The sequence below is a fragment of the Sinohyriopsis cumingii genome, chromosome 5 (assembly GCF_028554795.1).
Source record: "Sinohyriopsis cumingii isolate HCF-2022 chromosome 5, ASM2855479v2, whole genome shotgun sequence".
Classification (NCBI taxonomy): domain Eukaryota; kingdom Metazoa; phylum Mollusca; class Bivalvia; order Unionida; family Unionidae; genus Sinohyriopsis; species Sinohyriopsis cumingii.
The window spans coordinates 155,831,335-155,852,129 of record NC_142965.1 but is presented as its reverse complement, the minus strand read 5'-3'; the positions used below and the strand labels follow the sequence as shown (position 1 = coordinate 155,852,129).

The 20,795-nt window shown below is 35.5% G+C and overlaps 1 protein-coding gene across 4 annotated transcripts in view; it reads right to left on the bottom strand.

The window, feature by feature from the left end:
* LOC149800512 (myosin-VIIa-like) overlaps positions 1–20,795 on the bottom strand; it is a 246,110-nt gene that overhangs the window by 22,990 nt on the left and 202,325 nt on the right. For all 4 annotated transcript variants that reach the window (XM_089960143.1, XM_089960141.1, XM_089960144.1 and 1 more), the window contains 5 exons: positions 19,812–19,933; positions 15,417–15,577; positions 10,145–10,236; positions 7,961–8,022; positions 4,034–4,192 (listed from right to left, as the gene is read on the bottom strand). In XM_089960143.1, coding sequence (XP_089816269.1) covers positions 4,034–4,192; positions 7,961–8,022; positions 10,145–10,236; positions 15,417–15,577; positions 19,812–19,933 — 596 coding nt within the window. The remainder of the gene's footprint in view (positions 1–4,033; positions 4,193–7,960; positions 8,023–10,144; positions 10,237–15,416; positions 15,578–19,811; positions 19,934–20,795) is intronic.

The window sequence follows — 20,795 nt, the reverse complement described above, 5'->3', positions numbered from 1 at the left end:
ATAGAAGCGCCTTTTGACGTCTGCTGTAAACATCAGCCATTTTAAGCCGGTTTTCGTAGCGCCACCTTCGGGGAAAACCCCTTATTAGATACTACATTCATTTCTGTGAATGACAATTACGTCAGATCACGTGGTCACTGTTTATGTACTGGTCGATATCTGCTATTTAAAGTAAATGGGTCGTAATCTCCACTCTCCAAAATGGCGGTCGCGGATTTCATTCAGTACTTACGAAGTTTTCATGATTAGAATCACAACTATGAAAGATTCAATAACCTATTTAAAGGCTCTGATATTGATATAGGCTGCAATTAGTTTTTATAAATTATCAAATTTAGATGACTTAGTGATGTAGACACAGATGAAAAACTTGTAAATTTCGAGTATGAGAAATGGCAGCTCTACGGTTGGTCACACGGCCTCACTGACATGACGGTGAACAAATTCTCTCCAGATTTTAAAGCACATAACAAATTCTTCCGTGATAAATAATTACACAGCTATAACAATCGGACTTTACTCTTAAATTGTTCCACATGCAATAGATGTGTACCAAAAATGTAAAATGGTTAAAATTGCTGTTAAACGTAACATACACTACATTGCTTAATAGTTCACAGGCAAGCTATGCATATGCGGTCAACTAGGTAACCTGTGTTCTATGTATAGCGAGCTGCACTTTGTCACTATGCTCTATGAGGTAAAGGGTTAACAGATTTTATGTTACAGACAGCAGACTGGTCTAAAATGCCACACCTTTTTGGATCACAGCCACGACACCTTCTGCGTGTGCTAGAGTTACAGACTTGGCCAATATGGGTATGTGAGAAAGCTGCCTGCAGGTTCACGAGCCAGTGGTTCTTACTGGGGTTTTCTCGGGTTCTTCTTTCACAAGTTATACTGGCCACCATGTGAAGCATATTTTGTCCTGAGAAATGGTGTTAAACCCCATAACAACAACAAAACAAGTTACTCTCCAAACACATACAGTTATGTCCACCTCTGACATTCAAATGAGAACAATGAAAGATGCAAGTGTGTAAACATCAAATTCAGTGTAATCCAGTGAAATACAAGAAAAAACTAGAATAAGGTAAATTACATGACACTGCATATCACCATCCTTACCGATCTATAACTATGGGTATGGCCTGATGCATGGACAAATTTTTCTTTTCTTTCTTTTCTTTTTATAGGGTTTAACACCATTTTTCAGCACAAGATAGGCTATACATGGTGGCCAGTATTAATGGTGGAGGAACAACCCAGGAAAACCCCAGAATGAACTACCGACCCACGAGAAGCTACCGGCAAACTTTCTCACATACCCACATTGGCTGAGCCCGGACAAATTTTTCAATTCTGTAATTATATATCAAATGTACATGGGGTTCTAGGATGAAGATCTTAAAAATTTCCCAGTTATGATCCAGGGTCAAGTTCCCAACCAGAGGGGAACAACCTAGGGTCTGTGCTGGACATAAGTATAATTTTGTTTCCTTCGGCCCTTCAAACCTATATACTGGTATCATCTGGTATTCAACAATTTCCATGTGATGACCCAAGCTGGGGAATTCAACAGTTTCATGTGACGACCCAAGAGCAAGTCTCCTTGCTCAGAATATGTACTTGAACTGTCGGATTTCTTTCTTGTCCTTCAATAAGTATATGGTTAGAGGGAGTGGAGCTTGACAGTTTCCAAGACTCAGAGCATGTGTCTCTTGTTTTTCAGACATTATATATTGTTATTGACTGGGGAGCTCGACAGTTTCCAAGTTGTGACTAAAGGAAATCATAACAGGGACCATTCGTGGTCAAGACCAGTGAGTGTAACCAAAATTCCCAATGAATATATGATAGCCCTGGCCTTGATGATGACATAAACCAATGAATATATGATAGCCCTGGCCCTGAAGATGACACAAACCAACGAATATATCATAGACCTGGCCCTGAAGATGACACAAACCAAACTTTTAGATTTCCACCTACAATACTTCAAATATTTAGATTTTCTAAAATAAAATAACCATCCATTTGAAACCAATGCATATGTATTGACCAATCACATTCCAAAGTTTCAAGTCTGTGTCTTTAATGTTGTGGGAGATACACTACATTACTAATGGTGTGGGAGATACACTACATTACTAATTGTGTGGGAGATGCACTACATTACTAATGGTGTGGAAGATACACTAAATTACTAAAGGTGTGGAAGATACACTAAATTACTAATGGTGTGGGAGATACACTACATTGCTAATGGTGTGGGAGATACACTGCATTGCTAATGGTGTGAGACATGCACTACATTACTAATTGTGTGGGAGATGCACTACATTACTAATGGTGTGGAAGATACACTAAATTACTAATGGTGTGGAAGATACACTAAATTACTAATGGTGTGGAAGATACACTAAATTACTAATGGTGTGGGAGATACACTACATTGCTGACAGTGTGGGAGATACACTAAATTACTAATAGTGTGGGAGATACACTACATTGCTAATGGTGTGAGACATGCACTACATTACTAATTGTGTGGGAGATGCACTACATTACTAATGGTGTGGAAGATACACTAAATTACTAATGGTGTGGGAGATACACTACATTGCTGACAGTGTGGGAGATACACTAAATTACTAATAGTGTGGGAGATACACTACACTGCTAATGGTGTGGGAGATACACTACATTACTAATGGTGTGGGAGATACACTATATTACTAATGGTGTGGAAGATACACTAAATTACTAATGGTGTGGAAGATACACTAAATTACTAATGGTGTGGGAGATACACTACATTGCTAATGGTGTGGGAGATACACTGCATTGCTAATGGTGTGAGACATGCACTACATTACTAATTGTGTGGGAGATGCACTACATTACTAATGGTGTGGAAGATACACTAAATTACTAATGGTGTGGAAGATACACTAAATTACTAATGGTGTGGAAGATACACTAAATTACTAATGGTGTGGGAGATACACTACATTGCTGACAGTGTGGGAGATACACTAAATTACTAATAGTGTGGGAGATACACTACATTGCTAATGGTGTGAGACATGCACTACATTACTAATTGTGTGGGAGATGCACTACATTACTAATGGTGTGGAAGATACACTAAATTACTAATGGTGTGGGAGATACACTACATTGCTGACAGTGTGGGAGATACACTAAATTACTAATAGTGTGGGAGATACACTACACTGCTAATGGTGTGGGAGATACACTACATTACTAATGGTGTGGGAGATACACTATATTACTAATGGTGTGGAAGATACACTAAATTACTAATGGTGTGGAAGATACACTAAATTACTAATGGTGTGGGAGATACACTACATTGCTGACAGTGTGGGAGATACACTAAATTACTAATAGTGTGGGAGATACACTACATTACTAATTGTGTAGGAGATGCACTACATTACTAATGGTGTGGGATATACTACATTATTAATGGTGTGTGAGTTACACTAAATTAATAATGGTGTGGGAGATGCACTAGATTACTAATGGTGTGGGAGATACACTAAATTACTAATGGTGTGGGAGATGCACTACATTACTATTGATTTTGGAACTACATTGCTAATGGTGTGGGAGATACACTACATTACTAATGGTGTGGGAGATACACTACATTACAAATGGTGTGACTGACAGATATGCAGGACTCAACTTTTCTAAAAGATGCAAGGGGATAAAAGTCACAGTCAGGGGATAAAAGTCACTGTCATTTTTTAAACTTAACATTATGAGTCAACGATAATTATGAACAGATTTGATTGGTTGACAAAGTGCATCTTTTTTAAAACAGGTTTTCATGAATTTAGAGAATTATTTTACAGACATCTGAATGTAATGATATAACCATACACAATACATCAGCAGGACTTTTAACTGTTAACTAACCTTGTACTTACTATAAAAAAAAGGAATTTATTTATTCATGTGTGGTTTGAAAAACATTTCTTCCAGTAATTCATATACATACTTGAGTGTCTTTTGAAGTCTGTGAACACAGTCTGCAATAACTGCACTCTTTGCAGTTCTAGACCTTAAGAATAATGTAACCTCCTTCAAAAGATTGGTGCTGGGCGCAAAACATCCTGTACACAACCACATCAATTCCCAGCCTCTCTCCTCACTCCCCCTGAAAGTATATACAGAACTTCCTGATTTCAACAATGTACATAGCCAAGGAGTATACTGCTTTATCGCAAGAAACAAAATACATGATACATATATTTTACTATTTAATAATGAAACAGAATCCATGACAATACCTGCCGCATAACAGGAATCCAAGACAATACCTGCACTGCAACAGGAATCCATGACAATACCTGCCGCATAACAGGAATCCAAGACAATACCTGCATTGCAACAGGAATCCATGACAATACCTGCCATATAACAGGAATCCATGACAGATGGAGGCAATGGGGTCAATCTGTACACTAAGAGGAAGAAACTGGGTCAAATCTATACACTAAGATGGAGACAAGTGGGTCAATCTATACATTAAGTTGGAGTGTGTGTGTGTGAGTAATTTGGATTTTTAATGTAGCTTTAACAATTTTTCAGTCATATCGCTATGATGTCTGCAGTGTGGCAGTTTATAGTGATGTCTAGCACTGGGACATCATGCCGCAGACATGTAGCATGATGTCCAACCCAGTCACATTATCCTGACACCAGGCTGACCCGTCCTAACACTAACTTCATAATGCTGAGTGCCAAGCAAGGCAGTTGCTAATACCATTTTTGTGAGTCTTTGGTATGACTTGGCCAGGGATCAAGCCCACAACTTCCCACATCCGAGGCAGATGCTCTAACCACTAGGACACTGGAGTGGTCACTGAGTTGGAAACAAATGGGTCAATCTATACACTCTAGATGGCGACAAATGGGTCAATCTACACACTAAGATAAAGACAAATGGGTCAATCTACACACTAAGATGGAGACAAATGGGTCAATCTACACACTAAGATGGAGACAAATGGGTCAATCTACACACCAAGATGGAGACAAATGGGTCAATCTACACACTAAGATAAAGACAAATGGGTCAATCTACACACTAAGATGGAGACAAATGGGTCAATCTACACACCAAGATGGAGACAAATGGGTCAATCTACACACTAAGATGGATACAAATGGGTCAATCTACACACTAAGATGGAGACAAATGGGTCAATCTACACACCAAGATGGAGACAAATGGGTCAATCTACACACTAAGATAAAGACAAATGGGTCAATCTACACACCAAGATGGAGACAAATGGGTCAATCTACACACCAAGAAGGAGATGAATGGGTCAGTCTACACACTAAGATGGAGACAACTGAGGCAATCTACACACCAAGATGGAGACAAATGGGTCAATCTACACACTAAGATAAAGACAAATGGGTCAATCTACACACCTACACACCAAGATGGAGACAAATGGGTCAATCTACACACTAAGATAAAGACAAATGGGTCAATCTACACACTAAGATAAAGACAAATGGGTCAATCTATACACTAAGATGGAGGCAACTGAGGCAATCTACACACTAAGAAGGAGATGAATGGGTCAGTCTACACACTAAGATGGAGGCAACTGAGGCAATCTACACACTAAGAAGGAGACGAATGGATCAGTCTATACACTAAGATGAAGACAAATGGGTCAATCTACACACTAAGATGGAGGCAACTGAGGCAATCTACACACTAAGAAGGAGATGAATGGGTCAGTCTACACACCAAGATGGAGGCAACTGAGGCAATCTACACACTAAGAAGGAGATGAATGGGTTAGTCTACACACTAAGATGGAGACAACTGAGGCAATCTACACACTAAGAAGGAGATGAATGGGTCAGTCTACACACTAAGATGGAGACAACTGAGGCAATCTACACACTGAGAAGGAGATGAATGGGTCAATCTACACACTAAGATGGAGGCAACTGAGGCAATCTACACACTAAGAAGGAGATGAATGGGTCAGTCTACATACTAAGATGGAGGCAACTGAGGCATTCTACACACCAAGATGGAGACAAATGGGTCAATCTACACACTAAGATGAAGACAAATGGGTCAATCTACACACCAAGATGGAGACAAATGGGTCAATCTACACACTAAGATGGAGACAAATGGGTCAATCTACACACCAAGATGGAGACAAATGGGTCAATCTACACACCAAGATGGAGACAAATGGGTCAATCTACACACCAAGATGGAGACAAATGGGTCAATCTACACACTAAGATGGAGGCAACCAAGGCAATCTATAAGATATAATGGGTAGAATTCATATTGGAAATTATTCAGTTTTAAATCAGGCCATGTCTGTTTATTTTCTTAAAATTCTCTTGGTAAGGAAAAGTTTCGATATGAAGAACAGAATTTAAAACCACTCAACTCCATTCTATGAAGGAAGAATAGAACTTGAAAACACCCGACTCCTTTCAGGTGTGTATGGAGGAAGAAAATAACTTGAAAACACCTGACTCCTTTCAGGTGTGAATGGAGGAAAAATAGAACTTAAAACCACTCAACTCCATTCTGGTGTGTATGAAGGAAGAATAGAACTTGAAAACACCTGACTCCTTTCAGGTGTGTATGAAGAAAGAATAGAACATGAAAACACCTGACTCCTTTCAGGTGTGTATTGAGGAAGAATAGAACTTGAAAACACCTGACTACTTACAGGTGTGAATGGAGGAAGAATAGAACTTAAAACCACTCAACTCCATTCTGGTGTGTATGAAGGAAGACTAGAACTTGAAAACATCTGACTCCTTTCAGGTGTGTATGAAGGAAGAATAGAACTTGAAAACACCCAACTCCTTTCAGGTTTGTATGGAGGAAGAACAGAACATGAAATCACCCAAATCTATTCAAGCATACAAAGAGGAAGAACAAAGATTTAAAACATCAGACTTTGTATGACCAGATTTGCTGAGGTAAATCATCCATGATTTGTGCAGCCCTATAAGGTCTTTTTTTCAAGAACCTCCAAAAGTTTTAAACAAAGCATATTGCAATATGGAAACTGAACCTTCTCCATACATGACGTTGTTAACCAAAAGTGCTGAACATAGTCTAATTCACCCAAATGTATTCCTTGTTTATCATAATATAATATTCAAGCGTCTAATGACAGGTCAGTTACATAAATGTCTGAATCAATATATATAATGTGTAACATATTCTCACCTGAATCAATATATGTGAGACAGTGTGAGATTTACTCACCTGAATCATGATATATATTTTCATCTCTATCAATATTGCAATATAAGTAAGACTATATGAGATATAAACACCTGAATCAATATATCTAAGACTGTGTGACATACTCACCTGAATCAATATACTTAATAAGACTGTGTGACATACTCACCTGAATCAATATAGATAATAAGACTGTGTGACATACCTGAATCAATATATATAAGACTGTGTGACATACTCACCTGAATCAATATAGATAATAAGACTGTGTGACATACTCACCTGAATCAATATATATAAGACTGTGTGACATACTCACCTGAATCAATATAGATAATAAGACTGTGTGACATACTCACATGAATCAATATAGATAATAAGACTGTGTGACATACCTGAATCAATATACATAATAAGACTGTGTGACATACTCACCTGAATCAATATACATAAGACTGTGTGACATACTCACCTGAATCAATATACATAGTAAGACTGTGTGACATACTCACCTGAATCAATATACATAGTAAGACTGTGTGACATACTCACCTGAATCAATATACATAATAAGACTGTGTGACATACTCACCTGAATCAATATACATAAGACTGTGTGACATACTCACCTGAATCAATATACATAATAAGACTGTGTGACATACTCACCTATTCTTATTATCAGTCAGTTGCTTAATGATCTGGCAGTAAACCTCATCTTTCAGCATTTCCTGTAAAAGTACAGTAATTATACAACTCCACATTATTGCACAATGGAAGAAAATTGCAATACAATTATATTTTCACCTTATTTCCTGTCTGATATAGATATGTTTTTATTTTTAATTGGTATTTACACAGCCTGAGAGCATGTCTTCCTGATTTTAAAGTCAAAACATTACTGTTAACCCTTACATGGTTTTGGACTTATAATCATACAAAAAAAGTTGAATCAAAAACTGAATAAAGATTTTCAGATAAACTTGAAATTAACTGAAAATGTAAAAGGGTTGGGAAATGAACAAATCTTCTTAATTCTACAGTCCACATATCATAGCTATACCACCCAAGATTAAGGACTTTTGAGATATCATAGCTATACCTCCCAAGATTAGGGACTTTTGACATATCATTGCTATACCTCCTAAGATTAGGGACTCTGACATATCATAGCTATACCTCCTAATCGACTTTTGACAAAACAATTTAACCAAATTCTTAACCTATGATAATAACAACACCTGGTGGATACCTATCTCTGGTTATTGATAAAACTGGGGAAACAAACAAATATTGTTAGCAGAAACTCTTCACTATGGTGGAAGATACATATTAAATGCTCTCTTGCGAAAAACACCCTTTTTAAGTTTCAGAGCAGATAATACTGCCTCTGAGGTTTGCCTTTGCAATATTTAAAATACCTCTGATGAATATTAAGCAATATATGACTCTCTACCATAATGCTGTCAATTTTCTTTACAATGTGTAATGTCTTCCACAATGCTGTCAATTGTCTTTACAATGTCTAATGTCTTCCATAATGGTGTCAATTGTCTTTACAATGTGTAATGTCTACCATAATGCTGTCAATTGTCTTTACAATGTGTAACGTCTACCATAATGCTGTCAAATGTCTTTACAATGTGTAATGTCTACCATAATGCTGTCAAATGTCTTTACAATGTGTAATGTCTATCATAATGCTGTCACTTGTCTTTACAATGTGTAATGTCTACCACAATGCTGTCAATTGTCTTTACAATGTGTAATGTCTACCATAATGCTGTCAATTGCCTTTACAATGAGTAATGTCTAGACAATGCTGTCAATTGTCTTTACAATGTGTAATGTCTACCATAATGCTGTCAATTGTCTTTAGAATGTGTAATGTCTACCATAATGCTGTCAATTGTCTTTACAATGTGTAATATAACCCTTAACTTTTGAAATGTCTACCTTAGCTCTGACACTTGTCATTACAATGCTTAATATGAACCTTAATTCTGTCAATTGTCCTTACAATGTCTAATGTCTACCATAAATCTATCAACTGTCTTTAAAATGTGTAATGTCCACCACAACCATGTCAATGGAGTTTGTTGTTGTTGTTGTTGTAGGGTTTAATGCCATTTTTCAGCACACGATAGGCTATACATGGCGGCCAGTATTAATGGTGGAGGAAGAACTCGGGGAAAACCCCGGAAAGAACCACCGACCCACAAGATACTACTGGCAAGATTTCTCACATATCCACATTAGCTGAATCCAAGATTCGAACCCATGCAGACAGAGGTGAGATGGCAGTGATCTGTACCAGGGAGCGTTTTAGACCACTCGGCCACTCAGGGCCCCTCAATGGAGTTTAAAATGTGTAATATCTACCATAATTCTGTAAATTCTCTTTGCAATGTGTAAAGTCTACAATATCACTGACATCTGTCTTTATAATATGTACTGTCCACTTATCTCTGACAATTGTCCTTATAATGTGTAATGTCTACCTTAACTCTGTAATTTGATTTACAAATATCAAAAGTTGACAATAATCCTGACAGCTGTCTTTAAAATATGTAATATCTATCTTGTCTTTGACAAACGTCTTTAAAACTATTATGTGTAAATTAACCCTGTGTAAATCAACTTCTGAGGACTTTCACCCTGTGTAAACTAACTTCTGAGGACTTTCACCCAATAAAATGTCTCTCTTAAATCAGATGTGATGTCTACATCAATTCAGCAGAATATCTCTACATTAAAAATATTGATTCTAAGGACTATATTTGCCAATCTTAGTGGTTATATGAAGGGCAATGGGAGTAAAAATGTTTCTCTACTGGGAAAAAAGAAACTTACTGTCCTCAATGGTGCTTCAAATATTTGATCTGTCAGCTCATTTGCCACTCGTCTGGCTTTGGATGGGTGATCTCCCATATACTTTAGGATAGGTAACATTCGTTAAAGAAATAAACACACAAAATGTAGAAATGTAGCACTCAAATTTCAGTTAAGGTATAACAATTGTGTAAATATATGAAGTTTTCGATGTAGCCATAGGGTATGTAGTGGCCATTTCAATTTTTGGTTGCCAACCTATAATAATTCTGTTTCAATATATACTGAAAACAGAAATGAACACTGGAGTTAATGGTACAATATTACAAAAGAGTTTTTATTTAGTACACAAAGAGTTTTTATTTAGTACACAAAGAGTTTTTATTTAGTACACAAAGAGTTTTTATTTAGTACTCAAAGAGTTTTTATTTAGTACTCAAAGAGTTTTTATTTAGCACTCAAAGAGTTTTTATTTAGCACTCAAACATTTAACTGAGCTTAAGTAGCCTTAGTGAAATCTACTTAAACATTGGTGTGACCATTATAAAGTTCAAGTCATGAAGCCCTAATAATTTGTGTGACCATTATAAAGTTCAAGTCATGAAGCCCTAATAATGTGTGACCATTATAAAGTTCAAGTCATGAAGCCCTAATAATTTGTGTGACCATTATAAAGTTCAAGTCATGAAGCCCTAATAATTTGTGTGACCATTATAAAGTTCAAGTCATGAAGCCCTAATAATTTGTGTGACCATTATAAAGTTCAAGTCATGAAGCCCTAATAATTTGTGTGACCATTATAAAGTTCAAGTCATGAAGCCCTAATAATTTGCGTGACTATTATAAAGTTCAAGTCATGAAGCCCTAATAATTTGTGTGACCATTATAAAGTTCAAGTTATGAAGCCCTAATAATTTGTGTGACTATTATAAAGTTCAAGCCGTGAAGCCCTAATAATTTGTGTGACCATTATAAAGTTCAACTCATGAAGCCCTAATAATGTGTGACCATTATAAAGTTCAAGTCATTAAGCCCTAATAATTTGTGTGACCATTATAAAGTTCAACTCATGAAGCCCTAATAATGTGTGACCATTATAAAGTTCAAGTCATGAAGCCCTAATAATTTGTGTGACCATTATAAAGTTCAAGTCATGAAGCCCTAATAATTTGTGTGACCATTATAAAGTTCAAGTCATGAAGCCCTAATAATTTGTGTGACCATTATAAAGTTCAAGTCATGAAGCCCTAATAATTTGTGTGACTATTATAAAGTTCAAGCCGTGAAGCCCTAATAATCTGTGTGACCATTATAAAGTTCAAGTCATGAAGCCCTAATAATTTGTGTGACCATTATAAAGTTCAAGTCATGAAGCCCTAATAATGTGTGACCATTATAAAGTTCAAGTCATGAAGCCCTAATAATTTGTGTGACTATTATAAAGTTCAAGTTATGAAGCCCTAATAATTTGTGTGACTATTATAAAGTTCAAGCCATGAAGCCCTAATAATTTGTGTGACCATTCTAAAGTTCAAGTCATGAAGCCCTAATAATTTGTGTGACCATTTTAAAGTTCAAGTCATGAAGCCCTAATAATGTGTGACCATTATAAAGTTCAAGTCATGAAGCCCTAATAATTTGTGTGACCATTATAAAGTTCAAGTTATGAAGCCATAATAATTTGTGTGACTATTATAAAGTTCAAGCCGTGAAGCCCTAGTAATTTGTGTGACCATTATAAAATTCAAGTCATGAAGCCCTAATAATTTGTGTGACCATTATAAAGTTCAAGTCATGAAGCCCTAATAATATGTGACCATTATAAAGTTCATGTCATGAAGCCCTAATAATTTGTGTGACCATTATAAAGTTCAAGTTATGAAGCCCTAATAATTTGTGTGACTATTATAAAGTTCAAGCCGTGAAGCCCTAATAATTTGTGTGACCATTATAAAGTTCAAGTCATGAAGCCCTAATAATTTGTGTGACTATTATAAAGTTCAAGCCGTGAAGCCCTAATAATTTGTGTGACCATTATAAAGTTCAAGTCATGAAGCCCTAATAATTTGTGTGACCATTATAAAGTTCAAGCTGTGAAGCCCTAATAATTTGTGTGACCATTATAAAGTTCAAGTCATGAAGCCCTAATAATTTGTGTAATCATTGTGATATTCAGGTTGTGAAGCCCTAATAATCTTGTCATTAAGACACTGAGAGCAGAAATCAAATGAGTAGGAATTAATGGTCAAGATTATAATAAATGTTGATTTTAGTCAAGACAAAGCAGTAAGTATTTCTCAAAAGGCATAGTTTATACCTGACACAATCAGACAAAACTGTCAAGAGACACTATCTGCTTAAAGAGTAGTTCTAAAAAGGGTTAGTTTATACCTAGTTCCATCTCATAAAACTGTCAAGAGACACTATCTGCTTAAAGAGTAGTTCTAAAAAGGGTTAGCTTATACCTAGTTCCATCTCACAAAACTGTCAATAGACACTATCTGCTTCAAGAGTAGTTCTAAAAAGGGTTAGTTTATACCTAGTTCCATCTCACAAAACTGTCAATAGACAGCTGCCTCAACCTTTGTCATGCTATTAGATTCACCATTTGAAGTTCTATAAATGATCACTCTACATATTGCCTTGCCTCAAATTCTCTTGTAATGGTCTATACCTTCATTTTCTTCCCATGATAGTTTATGTTCATCATGTATGTTTTATTCATTTTGGTTGTTGTTTTTTTCTTCAACGATTGCATGTTAAGTACATCTGTATTTTGAAATTGACCCTAGTCCAAAGTCAAGTAAATTGTCTGAATGACTAATTGCATTTATTCAGTACACAACATAATACATAGCTAATATTTATCTGTGATAATACATTATATATTCACATGATTATCTTTATTGTAAACATGTTTACTTCAATTTGAGTGAAAGAAACAAACTGGACTCTGACCTTAGAAAGTTCCAGAAAAGGTTTCCATGACTTTGGCAGAGCATTTCTTGAAAATGGTAATTGCAACTTAAATCAAGTGGAGGGTATATAAAGTTGTCAATTTAAGCATTATTTATTCCTGCCATAACATTTGAAGCATACTCAGTCCTATTGTTGTTTTCAATGTTTAGATTGGGTGGATTTATTTATTTAAATTTTTATTCACTAGAATAACAAAGTGCTTCAAAATATTCTTGGAATAAAATCTTAATTTGGAATTAAAGTGAACTCAGTCACGGACAATTTTTGGACAATATTACTGTGATACATCAGAAGACTGTTAGCACATCAACACACTCCAGGCCAATGACACATTAGAACATTTTGGACTAAATGCACATCAACACACTCCAGGCCAATGGCACATTAGAACATTTTGGACTAAATGCACATCAACACATGCAATATTGGAACTTACTTGGAACACCATTGTGATTCAATTACAACTTCATAGCTAACCCTAACCCTAACACATGCAATATTGGAACTTACTTGGAACACCACTGGGATTCAATTAGAACTTCATACCTTTGGACTGGTGATAGAATTTTAGGACTATTAGGGATTTAATTAACAATAGTGTAAATTCTTTTTAAATTTTCACTTTTTTGCTTGGGAAATAAATTATTTGTTGAATTTTACAAAAGCTGTTGATTTTCATTCTTTTCTTGTACTTTGTTTAAGACCACAGAGTCATAACAATATTACTAAAAACCTGAACCCTATCCCAATTTATGGAAGGTTCAACTGGCATTAATTTTATTGCCAACTAAATTTTCTGTGTTTGTTTCCATGACTGCATTTTTTTAGATGCATACCTTTAGATGAGGTTGACGGGTCAAATGATTTCAGCACAAACTATTATATGTAGTTATAATAAGAAAGTGTTAATGTCATTTTCTAGTAGCAGTATGATTCTAAACCAGGTGACAAGTTTCAGTCATTAGTTAATAAAAATGACCCATTTAGGTTTTCAAAAAGTCTCCACTTAATACTTGTGACAAACACATGCACTGATATTATCATATCTGAGTCTTGTGGCATTCAAAAATGTCTACTTAACAGTACCACAAATGAAATCGATTAAGGTGGGAATTAAAATATATGTAAGCATGACATAATAATTGTAATTTGAAAGCATTGGTGCCATTTAGTTACTACAATGAATTTTAATATCACAAGATGGCAACCAGTTTTCAATATTTTACTTGCAAAAGGTGACTATGATCATTTGACTTGCAACTTAGAGAACCAAGGTCTGCAATGTATTCTATAGCCTAGCTACCTTCTCTCTACCATTTGCAGCAAAACACCATGTATCCAGATGTAGACAAACTGTATAGATATGTCCCATAAATGTAACATCAGATTAAAATATATATGTAGAGCTGATTTTTCAACAACAAAAAAAAACAAAAAAAACATCACAACCCAATGGGACAGGATAATTAACTTGATACTGTCTCAATGACATTAAATCTTTGAAAGCTAGTACAGATTTTCAGAAATCATGCTTCTAAGTCTGTCTAATAAATGCTACAGGGTGTCAAAGACCTTCTAATTAATGTTACATGGTGTCTAAGGCTTTCTAATTAATGTTACATGGTGTCTAAGGCTGTCTAATTAATGTTACATGGTGTTTAAGGCTGTCTAATGAATGTTACATGGTGTCTAAGGCTTTCTAATTAATGTTACATGGTGTCTAAGGCTGTCTAATTAATGTTACATGGTGTCTAAGGCTGTCTAATTAATGCTACATGGTGTCTAAGGTTGTCTAATGAATGTTACATGGTGTCTAAGGCTTTCTAATTAATGTTAAATGGTGTCTAAGGCTGTCTAATTAATGTTACATGGTGTCTAAGGCTGTCTAATGCTACATGGTGTCTAAGGCTGTCTAATGAATGTTACATGGTGTCTAAGGCTTTCTAACTAATGTTACATGGTGTCTAAGGCTGTCTAATGAATGCTACATGGTGTCTAAGGCTGTCTAATGAATGTTACATGGTGGTAAGGCTGTCTAATGAATGTTACATGGTGTCTTTCTAATGAATGCTAAATGGTGTCTAAGGCTTTCTAATGAATTTTACATCATGTCTAAGGATATCTAACAAACGTTAAATTGTAAATAATGATATCTGATAACTTAGTTACCATGTAATAGATCTGCACAACTCTACATTACGTGGTAAAAAAGTTATCAGTAAATTATATGATATTCAAAGATTACATTCAGCCACTACTGGTTTTCAAAAAAAAACTTGATATAACAGTCTTTCACATAAATCAGAAAGGATATAAAGAAAGCACATGCAGGCATCATTTGTAACTTCATCTCTGCCCATCAGTTTCTTCAGAAGGGGTTGTTTGAGAGGATCCTTGGAGTACCTCCACAATTCATCAGGTTTCTTCTTCCTTGCTGTTTGAAGAGTTTTTGTCAAGGTCCTCTTAGGAGGAGGTCTAAAAGAGTTTCAAGTTTATACAAAACATTCAAAATGTGAGACATTATTATATATCTCAGCAAAGCTATAACAACGTTACTTTGCACAAGTCTATAACATCAAATAATTTTAGTCAATATAAATTCATATCTATAACATCAAATAATTTTAGTCAATATAAATTCATATCTATAACATCAAATAATTTTAGTCAATATAAATTCATATTTGAGCATACTGAAGTAGCATTCACATTATGTACACCTAGTTACTTTGTAAGCATTGGAAAAAGTCGATGTGTGGTGGTATAATAAAGTCTCTATTTCATAGAATATTTGAGCTCTCTGATTGGCAAAACATACTGGAATTTCAAAATTTAATATTTTCTTAAGGTACTTGTGTACAATAGGAGTCTTCATTATAAAATAGTATTTTCAATTTATCACTATTGTCGCATAGGCAATACTGGACGTAAATGGGCCAATTTCACGTCTTTGAATATTGATATTGGTCCCTGCATGGGAATTTTTATCAAAACAGGCTGAATAGAATGCCATTTTTATTCCTTAAAAGATTACTCTTGGATGGATTAAACATAGGATGTATTCACATTTTGCCATAGTACAAAACATGCCTGTTTGAAGACCATCAACATTATGGAACATTACCATGGGAATTCCATCAACATTATGGAACATTACCATGGGAATTCCATCAACATGGGAATTCCATCCACATTATGGAACATTACCATGGGAATTCCATCCACATTATGGAACATTACCATGGGAATTCCATCAACATGCGAATTCCATCCACATTATGGAACATTACCATGGGAATTCCATCAACATTATGGAACATTACCATGGGAATTCAATTTAGTTATCTTTACCTAGTAGGAGGCTCAGAAAGTTTAGAATTCCAATAGCCAAATTGTATAAACACTGTACACACAAAATAAAGCTGATACTAGAGTTAAGACAAATACTAACTGGAAATAAAGTGAACATTCTAAGGATAAAGAAATGTGTAATTATTTTTAACTCTCTAAACCACTATATTCAGTCCTATACCATTCAGACTTAAATCAAAATTTCAAATCTAAGCTATTCAGTTTCATGCAATGAAGACTAGATTAAATTTTCTAATCCAAGACATTCAGTCCAATACAATTCCGACTAAGCTGAGTTCTCTAATCCATGGCAATCAGTCCAATACAATTCTGACTAAGCTGATTTCCCTAATCCAAGGTAATCAGTCCTATACAATTCTGACTAAGCTGAGTTCTCTAATCCAAGGAATTCAGTCCAATACAATTCCGACTAAGCTGAGTTCTCTAATCCAACGCAATCAGTCCAACACAATTCTGACTAAGCTGAGTTCTCTAATCCAAGGCAATCAGTCCAATATGATTCTGACTAAGCTGAGTTCTCTAATCCAAGGCATTCAGTTCAATACAATTCCGACTAAGCTCAGTTCTCTAATCCAAGGCAATCAGTCCAATACAATTCCGACTAAGCTGAGTTCTCTAATCCAACGCAATCAGTCCAATACAATTCCAACTAAGCTGAGTTCTCTAATCCAAGGCAATCAGTCCAATACAATTCCAACTAAGCTGAGTTCTCTAATCCAACGCAATCAGTCCAATACAATTCCGACTAAGCTGAGTTCTCTAATCCAAGGCAATCAGTCCAATACAATTCCAACTAAGCTGAGTTCTCTAATCTAAGGCAATCAGTCCAATACAATTCCAACTGAGTTCTCTAATCCAAGGCAATCAGTCCAATATGATTCTGACTAAGCTGAGTTCTCTAATCCAAGGCATTCAGTTCAATACAATTCCGACTAAGCTCAGTTCTCTAATCCAAGGCAATCAGTCCAATACAATTCCGACTAAGCTGAGTTCTCTAATCCAAGGCAATCAGTCCAATACAATTCCAACTAAGCTGAGTTCTCTAATCCAACGCAATCAGTCCAATACAATTCCAACTAAGCTGAGTTCTCTAATCTAAGGCAATCAGTCCAATACAATTCCAACTGAGTTCTCTAATCCAAAGCATTCAGTCCAATACTATTCCGACTAAGCGGAGTTCTCTAATCCAAGGCAATCAGTCCAATACAATTCCGACTAAGTTCTCTAATCCAAAGCAAACAGTCCAATATAATTCCGACTAAGCTGAGTTCTCTAATCCAAGGCAATCAGTCCTATTCAATTCCGACTAAGCTGAGTTCTCTAATCCAAGGCAATCAGTCCAATATAATTCCGACTAAGCTGAGTTCTCTAATCCAAGGCAATCAGTCCAATACAATTCCGACTTAGCCGAGTTCTCTAACCCAAGGCAATCAGTCCAATACAATTCCGACTAAGCTGAGTTCTCTAATCCAAGGCAATCAGTCCAATACAATTCCGACTAAGCTGAGTTCTCTAATCCAAGGCAATTTGTCCTGTGCATCTCAGACTTAAGTTGAATTCTCTAATCCATGATAATCAGTTAAACAAAAGTTGAGTTCTCCATTTGACAGTATTCAATCCTATTCAAGTCAAATTTAAAGTGAATTCTCTAATCCAAGGTGTTTAGTCCTATACAATTCCAACTAAGCTGAATTCTCTAACCCAAGGTGTTTAGTCCTACACAATTCAGTGTTTAGTTGAAATTCATCCAAAGTTTTATGCTTACAATCAAGTGCAATAGAAAATTATGAATTTCAACTATTTGTAATTATTTTAAAAATATAAAAGAATGAACATTTTACTTTCAAAATTTGTCTGCAGTGAACCAGATTATCAATCTCTCAACCATTATTTATTCAAATCTTTGCCAACCATACACTTCCTACTTCGTCCATTTCTAAACCTCTCAACCATTATTTATTCCAATCTTTGCCAACCATACACTTCCTACTTCATCCATTTCTAAATCTCTCAACCATTACTTATTACAATCTTTGCCAACCACACACTTCCTACTTCATCCATCATCTAGACCTCTCTCTGGGCATGGTCATATAAATCTTCTGCCCAGAAGCAACTAGAAAGTTGAGACTGGTCAACTATTCTTTAATTCGGGTAGCTCAGTGGACTACTAAAATATATAATGAGTTTTTACTCTTTCCTTAAGAAAACAAAAACCCAACAAAGATATTATTGCAGAAAGTAATTATGATTCAAACAAACCAACAAGGTAATCTTTAAGTTTATGTTATTATATTAAAATGCCCTCTCTGGGCTAATATATTTCATAACTTGGCTATTCTGTTCTCTTTCTGATAGCCCAATGGGGTGCAACATGATTCTGAAATACAATAAAATGCTGACCTAAGGTTATGAGTCAGTGTTCTAAAACCATCATGCATTGTCAGAACCTTCCATCAGTAATATCTCAAAATTACTCACATGCATTTTCAAAATGTTCTAACAGAAATATCTCAAAATTATCCATCAAGCATTTTCAAAACCTTCTATCAGTAATATCTCAATATTACCCATCATGCATTTTCAAAACCTTCTATCAGTAATATCTCAAAATTACTCACATGCATTTTCAAAATGTTCTAACAGAAATATCTCAAAATTATCCATCAAGCATTTTCAAAACCTTCTATCAGTAATATCTCAATATTACCCATCATGCATTTTCAAAACCTTCTAGCAGTAATATCTCAAAATTACCCATCATGCATTTTCAAAACCTTCCATCAGTAATATCTCAAAATTACCCATCATGCATTTTTAAAACCTTCTATCATAAATTCTCAAAACCCTCCATCAACAATATCTCAAAAATATTCATCACACATTTTCAAAACCCTGCATAAGCAATATCTCAAAATTACCCATCATGCATTTATTAAAACCACCAACAATACCATCCGAAGATTAAGGCTTGCATCTCAATGTGCTGTTGTTAAATTAATGTAAAGTTAATATTGCCCTGAGAAATGCTCTACTACCTCAACAGCAGTACTGCACAACTCCTATAATTACCAGGTGTGGATTTCAAGAGAACAGAATACTTCTAAGCTCACATGTTTGTTCCTGCATACAATTTTCGCAAAGTCATTTGCATATAAAATGTGACAACTTCCTGTAACTAAGTCAGCATTACAACTTCCTGTGACTAAGTCAGTATTAATTATAGGTTTATTAAAATGAATCTTTTACTGTGCAGTTTGAAATAATATCTGAAATTTAGGCTGAGTTTGTACTAAAACTGACGTTTTATTGAAGGTAAGTCAAATCTTGAATGTACCGGAAGTGGTCAATGGCAAATGCCTCTAAAGTGTAGGGTTTTTCTCCTGACTCTTGCTGCTCCTCACCAGATGGTCGAGACAGAAGATCTTTGGTTGAATCAGAGGACTGGATAAACAGGTTCTGCAAAATGGAACATAGGAAATAGGTGGATATTTGTACAACAACAGATACACCCCACCCCCACACTATCACCCTGCAGACAATACAATTCAAAACATTATCTTTCTTGCAAACATTTCTTGCATCTACATATGCACACAGGCATGCTTAGCTATCTTTACTTGTCACAACAGTTGACTGCATAACTGTGCTGACAAGACTGGTTCCTGAATAGTGCCAGCCTAAAAGTTCAAAAACCAGTCTCCCAAAGAGAGTGATGCTCAAGTGACTGCAGGTCACAATATCACAATATACAATGTAACCATTACTATGGAATACATACCATTGAATAAATGTACAACCTTAATCTTATTCTCACCTCCAACTGCATTGGTCATAAAGGTTATCTATGGCATCAAAAGTTCCAAGCGGTCCTGAGCTACATTGCCATCTCATTTCATAATTCTACACATTATAACATGACACAGACCTGTGTGATCTGACTGAGGTAAATTTAAAAATATAATCAAAGCCAAAGATCAAATGATATATCATACAATGCTGACATTCCAACTCTACCTAGGTTTCTCAATAACCAGCTGCAAACCAAATTTTGCTTAAGTGCCAAAGTAATTACATGAAAAGCTGCAGAACATCGGTAGGGCTATAGCTCTATTAAATGAAGAGTGACTTAGAATGCTGAAAATCATACTCAGCAAGGAGCTTATCAATGTCAGTAGAATGCTGAAAATCATACTCAGCAAGGAGCTTATGAATATCAAGATGCACAACAAGGATCATGAGCTGTTGACTGGAAATGAAAGGTAGACAGAAAGACAATGGACAGAAGGGCAGTGGACAAGAGCAATTTAATATCCCCAAT